Source organism: Lutra lutra, chromosome 3 (assembly GCF_902655055.1).
Source record: "Lutra lutra chromosome 3, mLutLut1.2, whole genome shotgun sequence".
NCBI lineage: Eukaryota > Metazoa > Chordata > Mammalia > Carnivora > Mustelidae > Lutra > Lutra lutra.
Genome location: NC_062280.1, coordinates 74,287,194 through 74,313,044, shown reverse-complemented (window position 1 = coordinate 74,313,044; position 25,851 = coordinate 74,287,194). Strand labels below are relative to the sequence as shown.

Sequence of the window (25,851 nt, the reverse complement as noted above, 5' to 3'; positions counted from 1 at the left end):
AAGTCACAGAAATGAAAAGTATAGTATAAGGAATATAGTCAATGATACTATAATAACATTGTATGGTAACTATACTTATTGTGGTGAGCATTGAGTAATGTGTGGAATTGTTGAATCAATATGTTGCACACCTGAAACCAATATAACATGTCAATTATACTTGAATAATCATTTAAAAAAAAAAAAAGAAAAGCCTCCAGGCCATGTCTATTTATCTATCTATCTACCTATAAATATATGTATTATTCTTTAAGTTTGATTCTATAGAAATCAACTATAGAAATTTGCCTGATCTTTAGTCTTTAGTCATTAGTTGTGCCATATGGTGTCATATATATATATATATATGATTCTCTTTTGAATATTTTGAATATTTTCTATGCTAAAAGTAATCAGGAATTACTTTTGTTTTATTTCCTTCAATGGCATCCATCCATAGATTTGTCACAAGATCTTAGATTAATGGGGTTATTTGGCTTTGCTAAAAATATTCCAGACTCAAGGCATTTGATAGGTTTGCCAAATAAAATACTGGGGGAAAAAAGTCACTGGGAGATATTGTGGGGTGAGGGTGGGGGAAGAACATGAATATTCTGAGATGTGGCTTCGAGTTTTCCATATTTGTTTCTAGCCTTTTTAATTTGGAGAGAGTAGAAGTAGGGTTTCTAGGTAAAAACACAAGATGCCTAGTTAAATTTGAATTTCAGATCAATTAAAGTATTTTTAGTAACAGTATGTCCCCAGTTTTGCAAATATTGATTGTTGATCTGAAATTCAAATTTAACTGGATAATCCTGTATTTTTATTTGCTAAATCTGGCAACCCTACCTACATGGCTCAGTTTATGCTCTAAGACGTATTATGATTTCACTGAGGAAAAGATAGCCATTAAGGCCACTCATAATATAAGCAATGAAGCATTATGGGAAATGGAGAGCTTCTTTTAAGATCATTTTATTTTTTACCCCTTGATTCACCAAATATCCACTGAGTACCAACTAAGTATCAAGCACACTCCTAGGGACAGGCTATCCATGGGGGACCCAAACCAGACCTGATCCTTCCGAGTGCTTACAGTATAGTGGGGGAAGCAGGTGATGAACAAGCTCACTAATTACGCCAACTGTGGTAAAGTGGTGTGAAGTGGACAAAAGTCTTTCTCTGCAATAATTGTCTGCTTCACTGATTCAAATAGTTTCAATTAAGTGGAGTTAATGGCTCCTTTTTTTTTTTTTAAATAATAAAGGTTGTGAGCAAATTTGATTTAAACAAGGTGAGTGGGTGGTGTGCCCTGAATACTACAAGCCTGGCTAAGCACCATCTGGTGGTAGAGATTTTGAATTTCAGCTTGAATTTTTGTGGAATTTTCTTTTTTTAAAGTAAAGATAAATTTTGAAGATTAAATCTGCAAAGAGAGACTTGTAAGTTGTAAGAAATGTTAATAAAATGACATCCAAATTAAAGTTACCAGAATAAAGCTGAACTAAAAGAACAAAATCCATTCAGTTATTTTTGCATTGAAAATATCTATAAGTACTTATGATCCAATGTAAATAATACTAGGATGACACAATACCAAATACTTATATGACAGAAATGTAATTAAATATTAATACAAGAGCTGTAAGTTGATTATTTGTGTGCCAACCATTTGACACGGATTATCCCATATAACCTTCCTAAGAACTGAGTGAGGTACAGGACCACATCACAGAAGTTTCCCCATTAGAAAATATCTTGGCTTTTAATAACCAAGCCTCATAGAACATATTTCTTTCTCAATACAACATTTTTTTAAAGACTTTATTTATTTGACAGAGGGAGAGGAAGAGCACAATCAGGGGGAGCTGGAGATGGGGAAGCAGGCTCCCCACCAAGCAGGGAGCCAGATGTGGGCCTCGATCCCAGGACCCTGGGATCATGACCTGAGCCGAAGGCAGATGCTTAAGGACTGAGCCACCCAGGTGCCCCCTCAATACATTTTTGTGCCTTTGTTTATATTGGGAAAAAATATACTTCCCGAAAACTCTGTAATTTTTTTAAACAAAATGAGGTGTGGGAAAAATTTTGATCTACATTGCAGATAGACTTGGTCTAACGTCCAAATCATGTGTAGTCAGACATGTTGGGAACCACACAGAATTTAACAATGAGGCTGTGCATCTCGGTTGTCCCTGCTGCTAAGAAAGACGACTCCTCCTGATTTGTCACCACAGGCTGCTATTATTTAGCTCTTGTTTTTGCTTCATACTATCTGACAATGTGTCGCCTCCCAAAGATGAGAAGTTGTTGAGAAAACTATGGGGAAAGAGGCGAGTGATCAAAGTGCTGACAATGGGAGAGAAAATTCTACTGAATAGAGAGCAATGTTTGATTAAGACATTTTGGTTATTATCAGAAGATAAACACTTGAAGCAATTTATAACCTAACATTTTTTTGTTTCATACATACAGATTCATTTTACTGTGTTTTCATTAAGTTTTAGGAAGCCCCGGTAGCTTTTATCATGTATTATAATTTTTTTCAATGAAAAATAATGGAAAACAGGCTCCCTGTGGGTATTTTCAGGTAGAACCTGATTTTCAAGAATAGATTACTGGTGTTAAGCAGGAGATACCCGGGATCAAGCCCCACATTGGGCTCCCTGCTCAGTGGGGAGTCTGCTTCTCCCTCTACCACTCCCCCCTGCACATGATCCCTCTTTCTCTCTCAATAAATAAATAAAATCTTTTTAAAAAAGGAATGGGATTGGTAGCATAAAACATACAATGTGTATAAAGTGTGTGTGTGTGTGTGTGTGTGTGTGTGTATGTCTTGTAACATACTAACACTGACTTAAGCAAATGTGTGTATATTTGTCTTACATAACAAAAAGTCTGAGGCAGGGCAGTCCAGGGCCAGACTCATTTCTCTCTCCCATTCTGCTTTACTATCCATTACAAAGCATCACTCACACTCATAGTGGTCACCTGACAGACACCAGATTTTGCTGCACCCCAAGCCTTGCAGCTGTTTTTCAGAGAAGAAAAAGGAAAGAGGCAGCCAGCCCCAGCCTTCCCACTTGTATTTCACATTCCCACTCCACATGACTGCCCTAGATGCAGGGAGCCGTGAATTCAAGCCTCTGAATCATAAGTTACAATGAACTTATTACTACAGAGTTTGAGGTCCTGCTGACCTGAGGCATCGTCAGCTGTGGTTTGGCTGTGGCTATGCTCTTCATTTTGGGACCCTGGCTGAGGGAGCAGCCCTTCTGGGGGCCACACGCTTCCCACCGTGGAAGGGAGCAGGAGATGGCAGAACCATGTGATGGCTCTTACAGACTGCTCAAAAACAGTATCTGTCACTTTTCCCCACAAGGCATTGGCTAAATCTAGTCATATATTAAGGCTGTCAGGAGGACAGAGAAATATAATCCTCTTACAAAAAACATCACAGATGCTTGAGCATATCAATATAATCTTTCCTGTGTAATAAAAGCAAGCTAGTGAGACTAGACTGGAAATGGAAGTTGAGTCAGCCATCTGTAGTGTCTGCCACAGTTCACACACACACACACACACACACACACATATGCACACACCATCCACAACATTTTTATTTATTTATGTTTCAGAGTATTCCACAGAACAAGTATTCATGTCCTTTGGGAACTGTGGTCTTGAGTCACATCATGTCCCTTTGACAAAATAACTACCTATAAAAACATCCTGACTTAAAATACTTAGCCTTTAATGCGGGCTACGGTTCCATTCAGCATTATAGTAGATTCCTTTGCAATTGCACAAGTAACAGTCTGTGTCACGGTTATTGGAAATTTTGTGTACACTAAAATCCACTGTTGAAGACAGTCTCTTCAGTAAATGATGTTGGGAAAACTGGACAGCTACACACAAAAGAGTGAAACTGGACCATTGTTTTACACCATTTACAAAAATAAATTCAAATTGGATTAAAGATTTGAATGTAAGACCTGAAGCCATAAAACTCCTAGAAGAAAATATAGGCAGAGAAGCTTTTTGACATCAGTCTTAGCAATATTTTTTTGGACCAGTCTCCTCAGGTAAGGGCAAAAAAAGCTAAAATAAACAAATGGGACTACGTCAAGCTAGAAAGCTTCTGCACAGCAAAGGAAACCGCCGACAAAACAAAAAGGCCGCCTACTGAATGGAAGAAGATCTTTGCGAATCAAACATCTGATACGTGGAATCTAAAAACAAAACAAAAGAACAAATGAAACAGGGGCACCTGGGTGGCTCAACCTGTGAAGTGTCTGCCTTCCGCACAGGTCATGACCCTGGAGTCCCCAGATAGAGCCCTGTATCTGGCTCCCTGCTCAGTGGGGAGTCTGCTTCTCCCTCTGTCCTGTCCCTAACTCTTTTTTTTTTTTTTAAGATTTTAGTCATTTACTTGACAGAGAGAGATCACAAGTGGGCAGAGAGGCAGGCAGAGAGAGAAAGGAGGAAGCAGGCTCGCTGGTGAGCAGAGAGCCCGATGCAGGGCTCGATCCCAGGACCCTGGGATCATGACCTGAGCTGAAGGCAGAGGCTTTAACCCACTGAGCCACCTAGGCGCCCCCTGTCCCCAACTCTTTCTCTCTCTTTCTCTCTCTCAAATAAATAAATAAAATGTTTTTTTTAAAAAAAGAAGAAGCAGAAGAAGCAGAAGAAGAAGAACAAATGAAACAAAACAAAAACAGACTCATAGAAACAAGAAACAAACTTCTGGTCACCCAAAAGGGGAAGAGTTGGGCGGGGGGGAGGTGCAGATGAAATAGGTAAAGAGGATGAAGAGATCCAAACTTCCAGTTAGAAAATTAAATCCTGGGATATAATGTACAGCATAAGAAATACAGTCAATAACATTATAATAACTTCATGGTGACAGATAGTAACTAGATTTATCACGGGCATCATTTTGTAATGTGTGAGAGTATCAGATCACGATGATGTATACCTGAAACTAATAGGATATGGTATGTAAATTACACTTCAATTAAAAAATCCACTATTGTCAAGGTGATATAATGAACTGTTTATTTATAAGCCAGGAGAATTTCAGAGAATAGTCAAGTCTAGTTATTAAACAGTTTGTTTTCCCTTTTCTTCTGAATTAGGTGCTGTCATACCATGCAACATGTTCAAAAGCCGAAGTTGACAAGTTTAAGGTAAGGAAGCAAAGTGTGCCCTGCTAGTACGTAATGTTAAGCTCCACACAGCATTCTGACCAGTTGTCACTTGCCTCTGTAGAATCATTCCTGCCCACTAGGTATTAGGGAAAAGAACTGGGCAAAGGTGTGTTTGAATATTTCAGTCTTAGAGGGGAAAAGGGACTTATGTATATAACTGAGTAGCCCCTTCATGATCATTTAAATGATTCAGTATTTATTTCTTTCCATTTGTTAAGTAAGTGTGATATTAGAAAAAAAATCTGTGTGATACCTGGCTTTAACATTCGTTTTTCCTCCAACTTCCTGTTCACTTAAAATCTGTATTCTTTCATCTGTAAGAATAAGTGAAGAGATTAAGATAATACTAGCTAACATTTGCCAGCTGCTTACTATGGACCACAATACAAAGCATTTTACCTATATAATTCCTTGGAGTTTCATAATCCTGTGAAGTACATAGTCATAAGATGAGTCAATTGAAGCATAGAGATAGTAAGTAGACAGGCCAAGGTCAAATGATTGTAAGGGGTAGAGCCAGGCAATCTGGCCCTGGAACTGGAGTTCCTAACCACCGTGTTCATTGCTGTTCCGTGGAAGCTTCTTCCAACTCCAACATACGGTAAGTCTGTGAATGAGTCTTACATATTCTTTACCTTTGCTTTTTTAAGATTGTATTTGTAAGTAATCTCTACCACCAACAGGGGGCTCGAATTCACAACCCTGAGATCGAGTCACATGTTCCAGCTGAGTCAGCCAGGCACCCTAGATATTCTTTTTTACCTCGGTCACCACCATTCTCGTAAAGGCAGCACCAGAATTCTTGTTCCCTGCCCTGCGTTTCTAACCAGTCATGGTCAAAATGTGAGAGTGTGGGAGACCTGAGTTTCCTCCCTTTTGAAAGCTTTGGTCTCTGCCTTTTTAAGTGTTTATGGAGGTTCAGAATGATCAGTTTAGCAAACACAACAGTAAGAAAGATAGTGTTTTGTATTGTGATTTTTGTATGTAATAACCCTTGGTGATGGCTACTCTTCTAAGAGTTTCATTTACATACAGATGCATTCATCTTCCCAGGAACAATGGTCCAGAGACCTTTGGACCTGATCCCTGCATCAGATCTTTAGAGTTGGGGCACACGAATAAAGAAAGGGGATAAGGGAAGACTCCAAACTCAAAGTGGGGTTGAGGGGACGGCTCAGAAGGGCGGGGAGCAGCACACTGAGCATGGGTGCAAGCCCAGCTGCACGGGGTCCAGCCAGGGATATGGTGTCCTTGGCTCAGTGAAAGGCTTAGGAAAAGAGCTACAGGAAAAGAGTGACCCAGACCAGGATGGACATGTTGCCAGCAAGAGGTGACAGCTGACAGCAGAAGGAGGAGATAGAACACCCCAAACTGTGGCAGTCAGGGCCTGTTGTTAGGGAGATAAACATCTTGCGTATCAGCTAGAATGTGAATGTCATTCAGGTATCCCTTCTTGTATGTTGTGTTTACTGTTCTATCCCTACGGTTCTGGGAACATGGTGGTACTTAGTAAATATGTGTTGGATGGAGGAAGGAAGGAAGGAAGGAAGGAAGGAAGGAAGGAATCCATAAAGCATCAGTGTTCTGTAATTCAAAACAATTATTCATTAAGAATATGTTAAAACCATGGTTACCTATGATTATTTTTTGTATCTTCTATATATTTTATAAATATGTCCATGAAAAGTAGGTACAGCTTTTATACTTTAATAAAGTTTAGTTACCTAGAAATCCAATTTAGGGAAATAACTTGCCACCAATATTTTACTGTTCTTACTGTTTTGTATGTTTACTGTTATTTTATCATCATTGCTAAAATAAGGAAAGGACCAGCAGGGAGAAAGACAGCAAGGCTTACAGTGGGACAGATACGACTGCGGGAGCTATCTGATGGGACACGTACAGAGGCACAGCAGGTCTAACTCAATAGCTGTGTATCCTCTAAACATACCGCCCTTTGTTCGGCTTTAATTCTTAATTCCATATAGTAAGGAAAACACCGCTGTCTTGGAGTTTGCCATGCTTTTCTATTGTTAGCTGGCAAACATACTAAAAATATGAAGTATTTAAATTTGAGATCAAAGGATTATTTCATCTTAAAATTATCAAGAATGTTAACTTAACTGATTTATTCCAGATTTTATCCTGAAAGGTATTGGTAAGTATCTTATTACAATTTAATTGAGATATAGTAGATAATTTCAACCTAATGGCTTTCTTTTTCCTGATATACAAAATAAACAAAACATTACCATAATTGGTGGCTGATGTCTTATAACTGCAGCAATAACATTAAAATGTAGTCAGCTTAAAATAATCCTGCACATAGACACTGAAAGTATTTACTGAAATTTCACACTGGAGTGTGTGTAGTGGCAGTTTCCTAACATTGTAGCTAAATAGCAGTAAATAAATGCTTTGTTTTGACCCAAATGTACAAATAAACCAAGCTTGCATTCGAATATATTATAACCTCTGCTACTTACAATAATTTTTTAACAGAGATAGTAAAGAAAACAGAGAGAGATTTGAAATCTGGAGTCAGAGTTATCCATAAAATTTCATCATTTCAGGATGGCTGAGTCAATGTATTAGGTTATGTGCAGCTGGGCCAAGGTATTGATCAGTGATTCAGAGATGAAGTCAGGGTTTGGAAGGAAATATAATCCTCTGGTGCTGACAAGGACCTGGAGGTCAAATACACACTTACATAGGCCAGACTCGGGTAGCAGCCCAAACCGTGCCACAGCTGGGATTCAGATATGTTGAGAACACCACTGAGAAGGGGTTGTTTACACAAGAGACTGGGAGGCCTCCTAGTTAAGAACTCTTGTTAGTGGAAATCGAGGCCACAGGCCTCAGTGTCTAAATGATTTCAAGTTCAGCATGCGGTTTGTCTCTTGGATTTGTCCCTTACCCCAGCCTCCTATAGATACATCTTCTCAGCTAAAAATGTGAATGGACACTAAAGGGATACCATCCAGGTATGGACACTAAAGGGATACCATCCAGGTATTTAGTATGGACCTTTAGTCCATACTAAAGGTATGGACCTCAGTACAGTTTCAGGGCAATGAATGACCCTGAGAGCATGAGGGTTCCAGAGTGCGGACAGAACGCAACAGAAAGTGGCAGCCCAAGAGAAAGGAAGCCTCATATAGACCAGAGGGAAGGCACCTTCTATCAAAATGACCAGCAGAAGCTGAAGGAGTCAAGGCAGGCTAAGTGGTCACATTTTAAGGATAAGTAAGGTATACACATACCCTGAGAACTCCCAGAAATAAGTAGGAGAGATGGAAATCCCATAATATTGGAGAGTACAATACATACCATTAATTACTTTAAATTCACTACCATTTGTACTCCTCGGTGGGATAGTTTCAAGGAACATAGATTTCACAGATGATAAACCTATAGCCAATCTTTAATAATCATTAATGCGAGGCTAATATCACCTTACCTTTTTTCATATCTTGTCTTCCTATTCCATACCTGTCTGTGTTTGTGGATTTCTTTACCTATTGTAGAATGCCAGGGTAGAGGGAAAAGATGTTGTCATTTCTGTTTTGCTTTGTTCTATCAGCTCCATTTCTCCTATTGGGGAAAGTCTCTTCATGGGTGAGTGGTGGTGGGTAGATGAAGGGTGGTCAAAGTGTGAAAAACATTCTAGAACTTTTCCTGGATTATCTAGCCAGAATAAGTAGATGAAACAACATATAGTTGCTCATCTAGGAATGTCAGAACCTAAGCTGATTTTTGTGGTTCTGATATATTATTTACACTTTGGGGAACAGTCTTTTTTGGAGAGTCATCTAAACACAAAAAGATCACAGAACTTCCGGGAACTAATGAATTAAATTTTTCAAAGTCTGGTTGAGGTTATAATGTTAATAATTTGTCTTTTATGGGCTGGTTGCCCTGTGCATCGAATGAGGAAACTAAAGAATGGTTTTTATCCTCATTAACATTTACTGATCTTCCTTGAACTTGAAATAAGAAAGGTGTGCCCAGAAAATTTGTGCAGATTTTAGTGTCCGTTTATATCTCTTGTGCTCTGTGCTAATGGGAATAATGTATAAAGACCATATTGACAATTAGATCTCTTTGAAGATGACTGGTTTAAAGGCTTTTAATAACCTAAAGATGCCAGCTGTGGTAACATAAGAAAATGAGTTTAGCACACCAATTATATGCTCCTGTAATTTTATGCACTTTCCTAAGATTCCAGTGCGGTGGACAGACCAAACAGTTACCACTATATACGCCAGTTTACCAATTAAAATCAACTCATGGATGTTCCCGTGTTATATTGCCACCTTTTATCATCCCTTCTTTCAATTCCAAACTGCATGGGTTATGGCTGCAATCAGAGATGAACTCGTTTACGGCACCATTTAACTGCCTCAGTAATTAAACACCGATAACTCATGTTGGGTGTTTGGGCTTGTACTACCTCTTGAGTATTTCAAGTTATCAATGTTAATGCCTCGACCACAAATTAACATCCTGGTAAAGTAAATAAAATAAAGCGCCCAGGAAGAGGTACCTCCTGTGGCCTTTATGTACCAAAAGAAGAATGGCCACATCAAAAATAGCATCTTACAATCTCCTCTGTAAGACAGTAGGTAGGGGACAGGCTGGACAATGGGATGGGGTGTACTAGGCTTTTTTTTTTTTTTTAAGTAATTAAGTTTGAAGAGACATCTTTGATCCGTGAAATATTCAAAGGTTATCATAAGTCCTGACAGTTGTGCGGGTAGATGTGTCTGTCATAGGTCCTGCACGAAGGTCCCTGCACAAGGAGGAAGGGGTTGGGGCTCACCCTCACTCGGCTGGTCAGGGAATGGGTTGCCTCTTCTCGACTGAACTCCCAATGGACGCACCTTTGTCTAATTGCACAGAGGCAGAACATGTGCTGCCTACTGCCTCACCAGCTCTATTTCCAGAGCTATGGAAATAGTCCAGTCCTTGCACTGGCCTCTTGCAGAGGAAAATCTCATGTAGACAGAGGGTACCACCGTGGCACTTACCCTAACCCAAGTAATGAGGCAGCTGCCAAAGAGGGGAGGGGTCAGGATGCCTCAGGAGCCCAAGCAGGGCTCCGTGTGGTAGAGGCTTGGGGAGCTCATGTTCCCCCACCGCAGTCCGTAGGAAGCACCTAAGAGCTCCTCCCTGGTAGGCTGGGAGCTTCCACAGAGACACCATCCACGACCTCAGGGTGCCTGCTAGGGAAGAAGACCTTCATCTTGTTACTCCAGCCTCCGCCCTCCCAGTCTTCCTGAAATGCCGCCTTTGGAAATCCCAACAACCAACCACTTTCCGGTTCACCTCTGCTTAGTTGTAACATTGTTTAAAAGCTGCCCTCGCAGCAGTCTAAATGGAACTTGGGAATCATCTTACACCTAACCTAGCCGGTCTCCTCTCTTGTCCCCGCCTCTTGACTTGAGGACTTTGTTGTTACCTTAAATAGTATCTATGCCAAGTTTAATTTCTGAGATTTTTTTCTTTTTATCATCAGGGAGTTCTTGAACCTTCGGCAGGAAACTGGCTGCAGGGGTAACCTCTGGAAATCTTCATCCAAAAGGGCTTTTCCCTCTCCTGTGGCAGGAGGCTGAGCTGGGCAGCCTGCATTGCTTAGGACATGTCCATAAATCCATGGAGTGCTTTGTGTCCAAATGTCCGCATGTTTGTATGGGCTTCTCTTTATGAACTGTCTCTTCGAGGAATGTTAGGTCAGATAAAAGATAGTTACACTGTGGGTGCCTGGGTGGCTCAGTGGGTTAAGTAAGCCTCTGCTTTTGGCTCATGTCATGATCTCAGGGTCCTGGGATCGAGCCCCGAATCAGGCTCTCTGCTCAGCAGGAACCTGCTTCCCCCACCCCTCTCTCTCCCTGCCTCTCTGACTACTTGTGACCTCTCTCTGTCAAATAAATAAATAAAATCTTATAAAAAAAATAATTACACTCTGTCACTGTTGAGTGTCGACAACACAGAGGAGGCAACGGTGTGAGGGGAGCCTGGGCTGAAGTCCAGCCCAGGCTTTCCTACTGCTGCACTATGCAGCTATGAGTTGAGGGCTCTTTAAAAACTCACCTGGCCAAGCTCCATCCCATGGTGACCCTGACCTCCTCTCTAATCAGCTTCAACAGTCATCATCTGTCACTTCTTTCCATTTGGAAACAAAACAGTGTCACCATCTCTGAAAGGTCATGAGGAATGTTGACTTTCCCTGGAAGGAAGGATGTGCCTGGAAGGGTTCTCCCATCTTCTTGCTTCCACACACTAACACAGCTGGTCCAATGTACTCCTGAAGTAGGAAGGCCCAGGGAGTCAGCCCTGTGGGAACAAAATAAAGGGCAGTTCATTTTTGGTTTCAGAACAGTGACAGGTCCTGAAGGTCCAGGGAAGACAGGAGTGGAGGACAGTTGTATGGCCCAGTTAGAGTGCTGACTTCTGAATGGTGAAGGGAGCTATAGAGGCCAAGGTGGTCAGAACTTTCCAGAACATTGGGCATCTGGGACTGTATCACTCTCCTTCTTTCTGGTTTACCTCTAGTTAAAGCAATCTATGACAACAGGCATGGAACTGGGAAATAAAGAACTGATACGCCCTCCCCTCAGTGATGTTGATTTAACTTAGCAATCATAATGGTGGGTTTTCTCTCTGTATCTCCTTCAGTATACATAGGAGCTACAAACCCCTGACTGTTATGCTTCCCTCCCCATCCTCTCCAGAGGCCCATGTTGAATATAACTGTCCATTCACCTTTGAGTCCTCACACCTCCTCACTCCCATGGGCTCTTCCCTCCATTTAGATTAAACATGTCTCCCATGCTCCCCCCACCCACCCCACACTTAACCCCTGTCCGCACACTCACAGTCAGCACTAGCTCAGATCCTCATTCTTCTTTCTCATGCAGACATTTGGTATGCATGCTCTCCTAACTGGTCTCCCTGCCTCCCTTTATCTCTCACTCTTTTTTTATTCTTTAAGTAAGCTCTTAGACCCACCATAAGATCTGCTCCCAAATTCATCCCGTGCATAGTGGCCAGATTAACAGTATTCTGCTGGTGCCGGTTTCCATCTTATAAAGCTCAACATCTTCTATAAGCCTCTAGATTCCATCATTTCAAATCCTTCATTTGGACATTAAAATGGGTGGAAGACCAGTGGGAGATACAGGCTTCCAGTTACAGAATGAATGAGTCACAGGAATAAAAGGTACAGCAGAGGGAATGTAGTCAATGATACTGTAGTAGCATATGGTGACAGACGATAGCATAGCGTAACGCATGGAGAAGTTGAGTCACTGTGTTGAACACCTTAAACCCATGTGACCTTGTGTGTCAGCTATACTCAAAACATCTAAAATAAATAACTACATTCATTATAATAATACTTCTAAAAAGTGCTTTGAACTCTCAGCTCCAGTTCACTTCTCCATCCTGTTTCCCATGTTCCCACTGACCCACCCTTCACATGAGCTCTATTTGATATTTTCTGTCCATTCTCTGATCTCTGTTCCCATTCCTGTTTCTATCTCAGCATATTTAGAGTCCCGACAGTCCATCAGCTCCTGCTCAGTCGTGCTCTCCGTGTAGTCATTCTCACTGTAATTCGGGCAAAAGTAATCTGTTTGCTATTTTTTCATTACACTTATCAGTTTCTACCTTGTGATATAAATCTTTGTGCACCTGTCCATTCACCTGATTAAACCAGGAATATTTCAGAGCAAATCCTGGTCTTAGTCACTTTCATAACCCTTATATTTCCTTAAGTCATATCTTGCCCCTGGGAGCTGGAAAATTTTCTACAAATTCATTGAACTATTTGCAGTTTTATTGGCAGAGGTGGTTACAACATGTGAGTAGAATTTGGAAGCAAACATCTATGACAATAAGAGTGTCTGCAAATTGTATCTCAGCACCTTGTTTTAAGTTCTAGGTTGCTAGTTTCCTAAAAAGCCTGAACTATATGAAAATAAAGAGATTCAGTTTTTTCATTTAGGACACTCTTTTTGGAGTGTTCAGTAATGACAATATCTGCACAATATAGACACAAAGTATATATCTTAATTAACAAATATTTTGTTGCTAAAAAAGGCTAACCATCATCCGAGCTTTGAGCAAGTCATAATCACTGATCACATATATATAATAATATATATAAAATATAATAATAATGTCAAATTTTATAGTACTTTGACAGTTACGAGACTGTGACACAGAGACACGAAATGAGCAAATGCTTTTGGAGGAATGCCGCAGATACACTCACTCAACACAGGGCTGCCACAAACCTGCAACCTTTAAAAACCAAAGTATCTGCGAAGCACAGGAAAGCAAAGTGCCTTTTTAAAGCAAAATGAGTCATGCGTGTATTAAATAAGATTCTTCACTCATGTAGCTGGCTACCACCATCCGGAAGACTAAATCTGTTGAAACTATTCTTTAATCTCAGGATGCCTTTCTAAATTCTTTTTATTTGTATGGTCCTGAGTTCTGCCCCTTCTACCTATTTTTGAAATTATGTGCTGCTTTGAGTAGTTCTGTGTCGTTTCTCACAGTTAGCAAGGGACCGATTCAAAATCATTTTTAACAGTGCATAAATCATGATTCTATTGATCTCAAGGCTGGACATGAAATACCAAGTTAGGAGAGAATATCTCGCTTGCCAGAACGGTCCCTTTCGAAGCAGTCTTTGTAAGGCCATGGACATAGGAGAGAGAATGAACATGACAAAGCAGGCACCCGATCTCTGGGTTCATTTAAAGTTGCTAGACCTCAGGTTTCCTCGTCTGTGCAACAAAGCCATTTTCAGCTATAAAATGCTATAATGTTATGAGCCTATAAAATGTATCTCCAGGAGGGAAGGGGAAAATAAAACACATAGCAACATAAAGTTGACAAAACATCTTTAAATTTAAGCTTTATTTAAAAATTTGGGTATTTGCTGGACGACTTGGCTCAGCTTGATGTAATTACATATTTATAAGTGATTTCCAAATCCCACCACGGCTCTTTTATATTTGACGGGTAACAGTATACAGTAATACTTGTGAGAAAGATCAGTGATTACTTTAGGTAGGACAAGAATCTCAATCTCATCAGTTTAGAAAGTAAATACTAGGGCTACCTATAAATGTTTAAAGAATAATAATGCCTCAAATAATGTATAAAATGACTTAGCAGCGTATAAAAACATTTTCCTTCTCATTATCTTACGTGAACCTCACACCTTTTGGTGAGGGCAGGGTCATTAACCTTTACGTACAAGCTGACCATGCACCAAAGAACCAGCAAGAAAAAGGCACATGCTTGGCTTTGATTTTCCCTCTCCAGTATTTTGTTTTGACCTTGAAGACAATGCTTCCCTTCAAGGGCTGAATAGGAAAATGTAAGCAATATCATGGAATTTTATCCTGAAGTCATTTCTTTTGATTTCCCTCTTATTCTTGGAAACTCTGTGGCATTTTGACAGTTTGTGGGCCAGATAAGCGTGAATGGTGATGATGTCTGGGAAAAAAAGAATTTGGGGCTGAACTTAACATAGACACTTAAGAAGAGGCTTTTCATAATGCTCTTTAGTCAGTCGATATATAATGCTATTTTATTAGAAACTTCTTCTTGTATTGGGTTGTATGGTCCATGTGACTCCCAGCCCTGTTGTTTCTGACTGCTTAGAAACCTAAGGAAATTGGAAACAGCAAACATTATGAAGATATTGCATCATTTTGAGCAAGGGGGTATATGATCCATTATTCTGGCATCTTGCTTGTCTTCCTTATGGTCTGATTGGCTATCTAGCTGTATAGAAATCTCTCGACATCTGGAAAGCTTAAAGGAGAGAGAACAGTCCCACTTTATTATCCTGTGTTCTCCAGGCCTGCCAAGTACCTTGTAAGAAAGATAACAAGGGTATGAGATTGCGAACATCAGTTTAAGGCTGAAGCACTTGTCAGGAGATAAAGTCTTATGTTTAAGGCATGAGAACTCATGAACTGGAGACTCTTTGGGGGAAGATATGAAGTGAAGAATGGGAAACTGGGTTTACATTTGTATGTTTCTTACACTGATGCACAGTATTAGGGACATCACGGACAGTAATTTGCATATCTGAAATAAGACAACTTTAACATAAGACTCTAAGTTAAATTGTTAAGGACTCTTGAACATTATCATTCCGAATTAACCTCTGTCTATATCCTCAATTTTGTATGTGTGAATATGTGTGGGGTGTGTGTGTTTGTGCGCACGGACGTGCGTATGTGTGTACACACTTCAGCTTAAGGGATAGTCGAATGATTTAGTGTTTCAACTCTGGCGTTAGAAAAAAATGGCAGTTCATTGTCTCCCAAGAGACAGGTGATGGGAGATCTGTGAGAAAACAAGATCTGAGATGAAACGCTTTGGCCACTGGGTGCCATCCTTGCTCCACGTAAGGATTTGCTGAGCCACATTTCTAGGAAAATGGTTAAAACATGAAAGACAGTCACTGAAAGGTAATTTGAAGATACAATAATGTTTGTGTGTGCACATGACCTGGAATATGTTAGTGACACAGCAGCTTATTTATCTGCTAAAGCCGGAGGTGGAAGGACTGGGGAGATCACCCCTCTGGTTCAGCCTTACCAACAAAGCCTGGGTAAAGTCCTCTTGCCGGCTGTATTCCAATGAGCCAATGGGTACAGAAGAGGCACAGTGGAGGTGCTGGGAGTCGATGGGGAGGTGTTGTGGTGGTTATCCAGAGGCCAGGTGCTCCATTAATTATTTGTATGGTTGCATATCGTGCGGTACGCACATAGCGGGCCTTGAACCCAGCCATCGGTGTGGCTGTGCTCTATCCCTTCCAATGCACTCCTTTCATTACCAGAGCTGGTGGAGCCATTCAGCACTCTTCCCTTTTCTAGGAATGTTGTGGATGCATATTGGTGGACATAGAAACTCTCGTTGGGGTGCTTTTTCTTTCCCCAGAAGCAATTCATGGGGTCTGCAAAGACAACACTTTAACCAGGCACTGGAACATCCCTAGTCAAGGACACAGTATCTGTGCAGGATTTTACTATCTTTGGATTTGACACTAATAAACACAAAACTGAGAAGTTAAACTCAGCTTTATGACCAAGAACAGTCACGGAGACTATTCTAAGACAGTCTTGTAGGACAGACTGATGTTTCCAGCTAGGGCCTCACACATGTGGTTGGGACTAAAAGGAATTAAGGTGTGAACAAGTAAGAATTTTAATAAAAACCGAAAATCTGTGATTTTCGGGATACAAGGGATCCAAGCTCAAAATAGGTTTTACCCCATACCCCCAGGTGGGGACTGTGCAGCCTGCCTCACCGTTGGCCCGAGAAGCTGCCCCCAAACAGGCTTCCGGTTGCTTCCTCGGGTTCTCTTATCAAACCCCCACACCCGCGAAAGGGGAAAGCGTAAGAAGTGCTGGTGAGAGCTTTGAAAGGGCAGGCTTTTCTCAACCTGCCCAGGGATAAAAGGCTTAAATGCCATCCTGCCATTAAGCATCCTCAGGTGGGTGGACTTTAAAACACATTTTTCTGGGCTTACTGTAGGATAACAGGATACCAGTCGTTACATACTTCTAAATATTGCTGCTTGCTAGGAGTTGTGTTGTTACAGCTGTAGCATTCCTTCTGATTCAACATGCTTTCACCGCCCTTATTTCACTGGATGTTAACAGAAGCCCTTAAAGGAGGCGTCAGTGGCTTTATCCCACTCACGGATCAGGCCGCTGAGGGAGACCACACGCTGCCGGTTCCAAGGCCTCCTTTCTTGCCACAAAGGTCCTTTTTGGGACTCTCCTACCCAGTATGTGTTCAGTTCACACAGCATGATGGTCAATAACAAACATTTAGGCAACATTTTACCTTGTGCCAGTTCTCTTTTCAGCGCCTTACCTGTGCTACAAAGTAAGAAATCGAGATCTAGATGGGCATGCTGAATTTGTCCTATTCCCTTTCGAAATAGACGTGGAACACTTTTTGTTTTAGGTTCTTCTGGTCCTGGTTTGGCCCTGTCCTTACGGTCTGATGACGAGCCCTTCTGAAATCTAAGGCTTAGTTCTTGATAGATAGACAAGTTCAGATTTCAACAGACTCTGCGAAGGGTGTGTTTGTCCGTTCGTTTGTAAGGTGACGCCGTCGGAAGGCAGTCCGGGCCTACCGCTGATGAACGTGTGCTTTCCAGACTTCAGCCCCAGGAATAGCAACTTCAGACCGGTTGTGGGATCTAAGAGTGATTTTTCCCCTTGAAGGGTATATCCCAAACAGCTCTTGTGCTGAATGATCCCATTCCTCAGTATTCCAGGCTCATTTCTCCCAACATGTATTGTAATTCATCTTGGGCTTTCCAGAGACAGAAGGGAGTTCTACGAAAAACACAGCTTTGTGATGGTTTTTGCAGGAACAGGTGGTCACCCTCACCACTGGGCTTAAATTTGTCAAACAACTCCATGAAGCCCCGAAGCTGGATTTTAAAGAAGAACATTTAGTACTCTTCCCCTCACGACCAGCAGGAAAACACGAGAATTAAGAAAAGAAAAAGAGGGAGAGAGGTTTTCAGTGACTACATTGCTCTAATATGAAAAAATCTTGGGACTCATTCTCCCTTTATTTTTTTAAACACTATCCATTTTCCTTTATTTACTTAATTTTTTTTTTAAACTCACCCTCCCTTTAAAACCAAGGAGAAACTATTCTTCTGCCTAAAATATCTTTCAAACCATCAGTGATCTCTTTGAAAACAACTTTCCTCTGGTTCTCTAAGGAGTTATGTGTGAGAGCCAGGGCTGATTATTTTGATAAGCCCCTTAAGAACCAAAGGTCCAAGTATTCTCTTTTCCCTGTCTGCACTGGGCTGTGATCATGTGTCTGTCTCCACATGAGCTCTTTGTCCCACTGCATAGTGATTCACTTATGAGAAGGCAGGATGGAGGGTTGCAAGGTCCCAGAAGTCGAAGTCTCCTTCCTCTGTATGATACATGTAAGCTCAAAGTCCCTCCCAAGAAGTGTCACAAACAGGAGAGCACTGTATACCAAAAGGATAGCATGCCCCCCAGAATGTGCTTGGGCAAAGCCCACTGCTGCAAACAGACCCACCCGGCCACTCCCAGAGCTGGAGGCAGCAAGCCCCCAAGGGGCCCCTTGAACAAAATTGCAGAGCCCTATCAAGGCAGCTCTTAGGCCCTGGATATGCTCCCTGCAGCCTGGATCTCCTTACAAAGGGGTAAACATAGCCTGTGTCAAGTTTTTCATCTTTTGGCCACCCTCTCCAGAAAGAACTCTTTCCAAGTTGCAATTCAAAGGATCTCAAGAAGATTTTCCATTTGGTCCAGTTTGGGTCAAGTGCCCAGCCCTGCGCCAACCAACGGTGACAGGACGTTGTCACAGAAGACTATGTCAGCTCCAAGACGGAAAAACATGGTTGGAGTGCGACATGGTTTCTTTGAAAGGAGAAGGAGTGTCGCCGGGGTGGCTCAGTCGGTTAAGCTTACAACTCTTGATTCCAGCTCAGGTCGTGATCTCAGGGTTGTGGGATTGAGCCCCATGTCAGGCTCCAGGCTCAGTGCAGTCTGCTTCTCTCTCTCTCTCTTTTTCTCTCTCTCTCTCTCCCTAAATAAATAAATAAACAAATAAAATCTTTTAAAAAGAAAGGAAGGAAGGGTGGAAGGGAGGGAGAGACGGAGGAAATGTAGGAGGAAGGGAGGGGAGGGAAGCAATACTAGGCAGATAGTAAAATAGCAGCCTTCACAGGTGAGGTGTACAGGCACATAACTTTAAGATGTGAATTTTGATCCCCATCCAACCTACCGTGGCCTGTCTTATGGGAAGCACACATTTCCTGGAGCACAGATGAGATGCTCACAATCTCCCCCTTCATAATTCATAATTGTGGACACTGGCGACACCCACCATTGACCTGTCAGCCATAGTGGTTTCCTAAGAGACTTTGTCTAGATTGCATTATTGAGAAGAATGTTTTATTATACCCTTGAAGCATTTCTATTTTCACCACTAATTCCACTGAGGGTCATCTTGATTTGGCTCTCAAACTCACCCACATTTTATAAAGCAGATAAATATAACTTCCAGGGATATGCCAATTAAATTGGCCCAGGAACTCCTCATTAACAATTGTCTCATCTAATCACCTCACAGCAGCATCTTTCCATTGCTCTTGAGTCCTGGGGGCACCGATGCAGAACCAGGAAAGCTCCTTAAAACTGGATCAACCAATAACCCACAGCCCTCTTCTCGGGTAGTCATTTCTTCATGAACTAAATAGGACTTCCTGGAGAATTCAGCAGATCGAATAAGCCAAACATTCCAAAGATCCCGAAGATCTGATGTTTGAAACTCACAGTAAAAACTCAATTCCTAATCTTCTACTTAGCCTCATTAGAATTCAATTAGTAGAAGGACATTCTTTCCCAGAGTTTCTTTGGCAGATTTGTGTATGAACAGTTAACCCGGTGTTAGCAAGAGCAGTTACTTGTACCCAAACAGCTCTCTCTGGCTGCAAAGAGAAGCCCAAAGCCATTTAAACAAGACTTTGCTTATCCTCCCACCAGGATGCAAATATTTTAAGTGGACAGAGTGAGATAAAATGCAGTCAGTACCGTGCTGACATGACACTGACCACATCCTGCGGCTGCTGGATTTTTGGACTTGAAGGTCAGGGGAGGAAGGTGAAGGAGAGGACACTAAGGATAAGGAGACGAAGAAAAAATTTAAAAGGCTTCCTCGACATCATTTAAAATTATTTCCCTGTTTAGACAAGTTTGGAGTTTAAAATGTATCAACACATAACTACAAAAAGTATGTAGAAATGCACATATATTTCTAGGACAGGTAGAACTGCTAATCCAACCGTGAAAAGCAGGATATTTGAGGGTAAGACAACCTTGAGTTGTCCCCCCTCCCCCTTTGATTTCTGTAGTGTTCCCATAACTGTTCTTCAGATGCCTAAATGTAGACTCGGGGAGATTTATTTTTCTTCTAACAGGGTATGTTATAGTTGTCATTCAGCCTTGAAATAGTTTTCCTCTCCAGTGGAACATAGGGTCAGTAATATATTTGCATAGCTATTGCCACCTGTCATTCTTCCACCAACCTAACGCATCAGCATTGCACAGGACCCCCAACCGGCCAATGGCAAGCTTTTAAGCTGCTGCATTTATGGGGCATATTTTCAAAATATCCGTAGTCACCCAGCAACAGGAAAAGGTATTTCATTGGCTTGCTCAGTGCCAGCTAGAAGGGAGGACAGTCCGGATGGACTTCAGCTGTGAAGATCAAGATGAGGCATTGGAAGAGGGGCGAGGGGGCAGGGCGTCATGGGGGTGGGGCAGATGTTTGAACACAGAAGTCTCTTAGCAGCCAACGTGATGTTTTACAAGTATTGCATAAAGCGTGATGCTTTTATCCCCCCAGATTTAAGGGGAAAAAAAAATCAGATGTTAAAGAGCAGCCAGTGTACGAGAGCAGGTAGTTTTAATCTGCAGTATCATGGGAGGCAGAAGAGATCAGGCTGGGCTCCCAATTTTATTTGCCTGATCAAAGGGAGTGCTGCTGAATTTGGAGCCCGAGTGAGAAATAAATTAGAGCTTTTTAGTGTGGAAACAATTAAGCCTTCCTCTACTAGAGGTAGGATGCCATCTATAGTGGGTATTCTAAATGCAAATCAATCCCATAAGTTACTTTATCAATATCTAATCTTGTGAATTATCTTGCCCTTAAAAAGTTCTGCCTAACTCTTCAGGCTGACCTCTGCCCCACTCCCCGAGAAAACCCAGAAGAGAGCCATAGAGCAAGTCCATGTGGCCTGGGCCTTAAATAATGGGCTATCTCACCATGTCCTCTGCCTTCTCCTTTAGCTGTTCCCATGCAATCTATCTATAAGGGAAAACAAGGTTTCCTCTTTCTGATTTTACTCTTGTTACTTTAGAACAGAAAATTAATACCGATTGGGAGCATATGTAAAATCAAAGCCATTGGGGACTGCTCTGTAAACCAGGCAAGGAAAAAAAATACTTAAACTGGATGACACCCAGTCATTGCTGAGAATCCAGCCTCATCACTTTAAGCTGTATGATGGAAGGGCATACATGCTCAATAATTAAAGACCGTTAAACGCAAGGATCTGATGCCCAGAGCACATACGTATCTTGTCACTGGTCTCATGCAGGGCAGACAGGTTACTAGAAGAGCTCACTCAGCGTCAGCTCGTCCCTGCAGATTCACGTGAGCTGCTGCTCTTGCTGGCTTAAAGCAGCAACATGGAGGGAAGGGGCTGTCTGCTTTTCCAGAGAGTTAGATTGGAAATTAACCATAATTACTAGTAATTATAACTAACAGCGGGCAACGTATTAACTGTAGATCTAATGCTATTACATGCATGTCAATTCTGTAGACTCATATTAATAAGTTAGTATGTGAATATTGTTCCTGTGTATCTCTTAATGGATATAAAAAAGCATGCAGGAAAACTGGCCTTAGCTAGACGCTAAGCTACGTGAAAACTGCTTTATCTTTGGTGCCTAACACAATGCCTGATAGATGGTAGGTGCTCAAGAAATATTTCTGGAGTGACTAAAGCCATAAATGGATGACGAAATTGATGAGTCCATAAATGACACAAAACGTGTGAATCCACCTGAGTTTCACAAATGACGAGCCTTGGAAAGTTGTGAAACATTTCGATCTTCTTTGAAATGTTTAGATTTACACATCTCATGAAAACTAAATGCAGGAGACCTGACTTATAATCTTGTCCTCTCAAAAGTCTAGGAGATAGATTTTTCTTATTACCTCATTTATAGATGAAGAGACTGAAAGCTAAGAGGGAATGTGACTCTCTTAAGGTCACAGCGTGAATAAGTCACAAGAATAAGAGTTGAAGCTGGGTCTAATCCCAAGTTCATGTTCTTACCATTATGCAAGGCGTTTGGCACACCTATGTGTTTTTTAAGTACTGAAATATGAACCCCTGGGGCAGAACATGTTGCCTTCCCACACAGCATTACCACTTTTCCTGCTCCAAAGCACAGACTAGAACATTGAGGAGAAAAGGCTTCTGACATTAAGATGCCATTTTGGGGTTGACGTGCAAAAAAAAAAAAAAAAAAAACGGGAGTCAAGTCAAGTCAAGTCAAAATAATGAAAAACCTGCAACTTTCTGAGTGCGAAACAGGTCATCAAGCTCAGACTAGAATCTCAGCCTGTTGTTTGTGTTGGGCTCTAAGGAGGTAGAAAATGTCAGTCTGGGCCTGGGTTTGCCACCATCGTCATCACAAGACCTGGGTTCAAGGCCCAGCTCTGGCTCACATTTCCAGCTGAACTGTGGTCAGTGACTGTAAAGGAGTTGGGCCCTTTGAATCTCCCTTTCCACAGTCTGAAAAGTAGGACAATAGGAAACACCCTGAGGGGTAGTGTACAGATGAAATGTGATGACAGCATAGAAAGAACTGTATTTATCCTAGCACATTGCCAATGCTCTGATAAATATAAAATGTCTTTTCTCTTTCTCCTATACCTTTAAATGAAAAGGTTGAAGAATCACTTTTTTTTTTTAAGATTTCATTTATTTATTTGACAGAGAGAGAGAGATCACAAGAGTCAGGCGGCGGTGGGGTGGGAAGCAGGCCCCCTGCTGAGCAGAGAGCTGATGTGGGGCTCAATCCCAGGACCCTGGGATCATGACCCGAGCCGAAGGCAGAGGCTTTAACCCACTGAGCCACCCAGGTGCCCCAAGAATCACATTGTTTAGCAAATTATAAAACAACTGAATTAAATTACCCAGTTTTTCTCCCTGGACTTTTTCATCAGCAAATGTGGGTTCCTTACTTAAGGAAGAAGCAACATACATTCTCCATTCCAGTAAGACTTCAGAAAAGCTCAGAGACAAGGTGAAAATTTGAGCTAGAAATTTACATGAGACAAGACTTTCCAAGGCTCCAGGTGCCAGGCTATTTCCCTGACTTTCATTTCCCAAGTGAGCTACACTAATGATGGACATTTCAGGGATTTTTCTCACCCACTAGCTCAAGTGGAAGACAAGCTACCATAAGTCATAGAGAAAGTCTTGGAAGGCTTGCCTACAATAGAGGTCCTCACCGTTTTTCACGAGGAAGAGCAATTCCTCACTTACCTGAAGTCATGATACAGCAGATACAGGTTTTTAGGGAAGGTTCTGGATAAAACGACAGCCTATTCCTTTCCACTGAACATGGCAACTATCAAAGAGTATGGTAGGGAGTGGGCCAGTGAAACCAGCAAATCAACATGTCAGCTAAAACTTCAAGGTCAATTAATGATCCAGATCTGACCCCAGAGAAAACGTCTTTCTCTGACACAATGGAGCTCTGTTCTGTGCACTTGAGAGGGGACCACTGGGAGCATAGTGGCAGGCCTCTGCCAGAGATTCTTAGCCCTGACTGACATTAGACTTACCCAGGAAAGAGAGCCTTTAAAAACAATACCACTACCTGGGTATCACCCCAGATCAACTGAAAAGAAGTAGGCAGAGGACTGGCATTGGCATACATATTTCTTAAAGGTCCCAGGTGAGTCTTTTATGGAGCTAGGAATGAAAAGTACAGCCCTAGCTAATGTTTTCCAGACTCATGTCCCATTAGAACACCTGTCCACAGAATATTAATAATGTGATGTGCCACCCACCCACCCAAAGTGTTCTGATAAATACTCGATTAAATGAAGCTAAAAAGGTGATTTTACTACACCATTTCTGAGACCCTGTGCCCTGGTGGGCATTGTGCCTCGTACGGTGGAGTATAACAACTTTGCATAGCCACTTTTGACCACACCTTTTTCAAAGTGCCCCTGCTCATGGCTTCTGTAACAGACAAAGCCTGTCTGAGCACATGCTGGTCTGGGTCTGCAGGTCCTCAAAGGAAAGGCACAGGGAGTCCTAAGAAGAAAACGAGCAGAGGCATCCGTCAGCGGCCACATTCTGTGATCAGAAATGCCGAGGACATCCAGATGCTGGCATTGATAGTATTCTGAGCCTGAGCCTTTAATGCTCATGCTCATCATTAAATAATAAACGCAATAAAGACTTGTCTCGGAAATTTCCAAAGATCAAGTTACTTTAATTACGGTAACATATATTTCAAAGCTGTTCCATTTTTATTGTCAGTATTTCTACCCTGAAAAGAAAATGTGTTGCTGTTTTGAGTTGTAAATTGCCTCAAAGAAGGGGAGCTCCTGAAGATTGAGATTGCCTTAGAAAAATATCCAGAGACGTTCAGGGAGCAGGTCTTTACCTCCAACAGGGGATCTTGGAAAGGAGGTGGAAATAAAACGGAACTGACAATGATAGTGAGCTTGAGAATGTGCAGAAATTAACGATGTACTAACTGTCTAACTGCCTAAAATAAAAATGGGTTGTCAGTGATTTGTATTTTGCTGGGCAGAGGTGGCAAGTTTTCTTCTGTGCGGCTGAGACTATGTACTGTTGTAAATGAAACCTAAACTCCAGTTTTCAGGATCAGAGAAGGGAGCTTCCTGGGCCTCCATCTTCCCTTCTGCCCAGGATGTTCTCAAAATTATCTGACCTATTCCTTTTCCCAACCAGCTCATCATTTTTCCATTTGTACTTGGGAATACGTAACAATTAGCAATTTCTAAGTCACAGTAAAATGGTGATCATACTCCATGCCAAATGGCCAAGAACCTTAGAGTTTATTCAAATGAGCTGTAATGAAAATAACAGTAATGACAATTATTATTATTACTATTATTCTAGCTATCATTTGTTGAGCACCTATTATGTGTCAGGCACTGAATATGTGTTATATTGATTTAATCATCAGTATAACTGTGAGATTAGTGATTTGGGCCTTCTTGACCTAATGGGGACCTTCAGCTCAAACACATAAAATAACTTGCTCAAGTCAGCACTGAAGCTACTGTCGATAAAAAAAAAAGAAGAAGAGTAAGAGGATGGAGAAGGAGACGGAGAAGAAGAAGGTGAGGGAGGGAGGGAGGGAGGAAGGAAGGAGGAAAAAGAAAGAAAGGAAAGAAGGAAGAGAAAGAAACTATGGCCTATAATTCTCTTTGCAGTAAGCCCTTCCCTTAAATGTATGGTATACAGGGCACCTGGGTGGCTCAGTGGGTTAAAGCCTCTGCCTTCAGCTCAGGTCATGATCCCAGGGTCCTGGGATCGAGCCCCGCATCGGTTCTCTGCTCGGCAGGGAGCCTGCTCCCCTCACCCTTCCCCCCTGCCTGCCTCTCTGCCTATTTGTGATCTCTGTCTGTCAAATAAATAAATAAAACCTTCTAAAAAAAATGTATGGTATACATTGTTCCATTAGTTAAGGGAAATGACAATACAGAGGAGAAAATGATACATGTTTATAACTTTACACATGAACTATTTCAGAATACTGAGTCTTCAGTCTCTATAAATATTTTTGCAGCTTTTTTCAACTTTTAAAAGACAATTTGGCATCATGTAACCGCAGCCCTTATTTACAAAACGATGCATGGGTTTACAACAGCAGGTTAGTAGACATGTATGTATTTCTATTTATAGAGATAGAGTTACATAAACACACACCAGCTTTTATTTTGTCTAGTGAGCATTCTTTGATGTCTTTATTATGGGAAGATGACTTTCCAGCCC

At 41.5% G+C, this 25,851-nt stretch overlaps 1 protein-coding gene across 2 annotated transcripts in view; it reads left to right on the top strand.

Moving 5' to 3' along the window:
• The window catches only part of PDE11A (phosphodiesterase 11A), a 421,382-nt gene that overhangs the window by 283,480 nt on the left and 112,051 nt on the right, over positions 1-25,851 (top strand). For both annotated transcript variants that reach the window (XM_047722279.1, XM_047722276.1), the window contains exon 10: positions 5,118-5,168. In XM_047722279.1, coding sequence (XP_047578235.1) covers positions 5,118-5,168 — 51 coding nt within the window. The remainder of the gene's footprint in view (positions 1-5,117; positions 5,169-25,851) is intronic.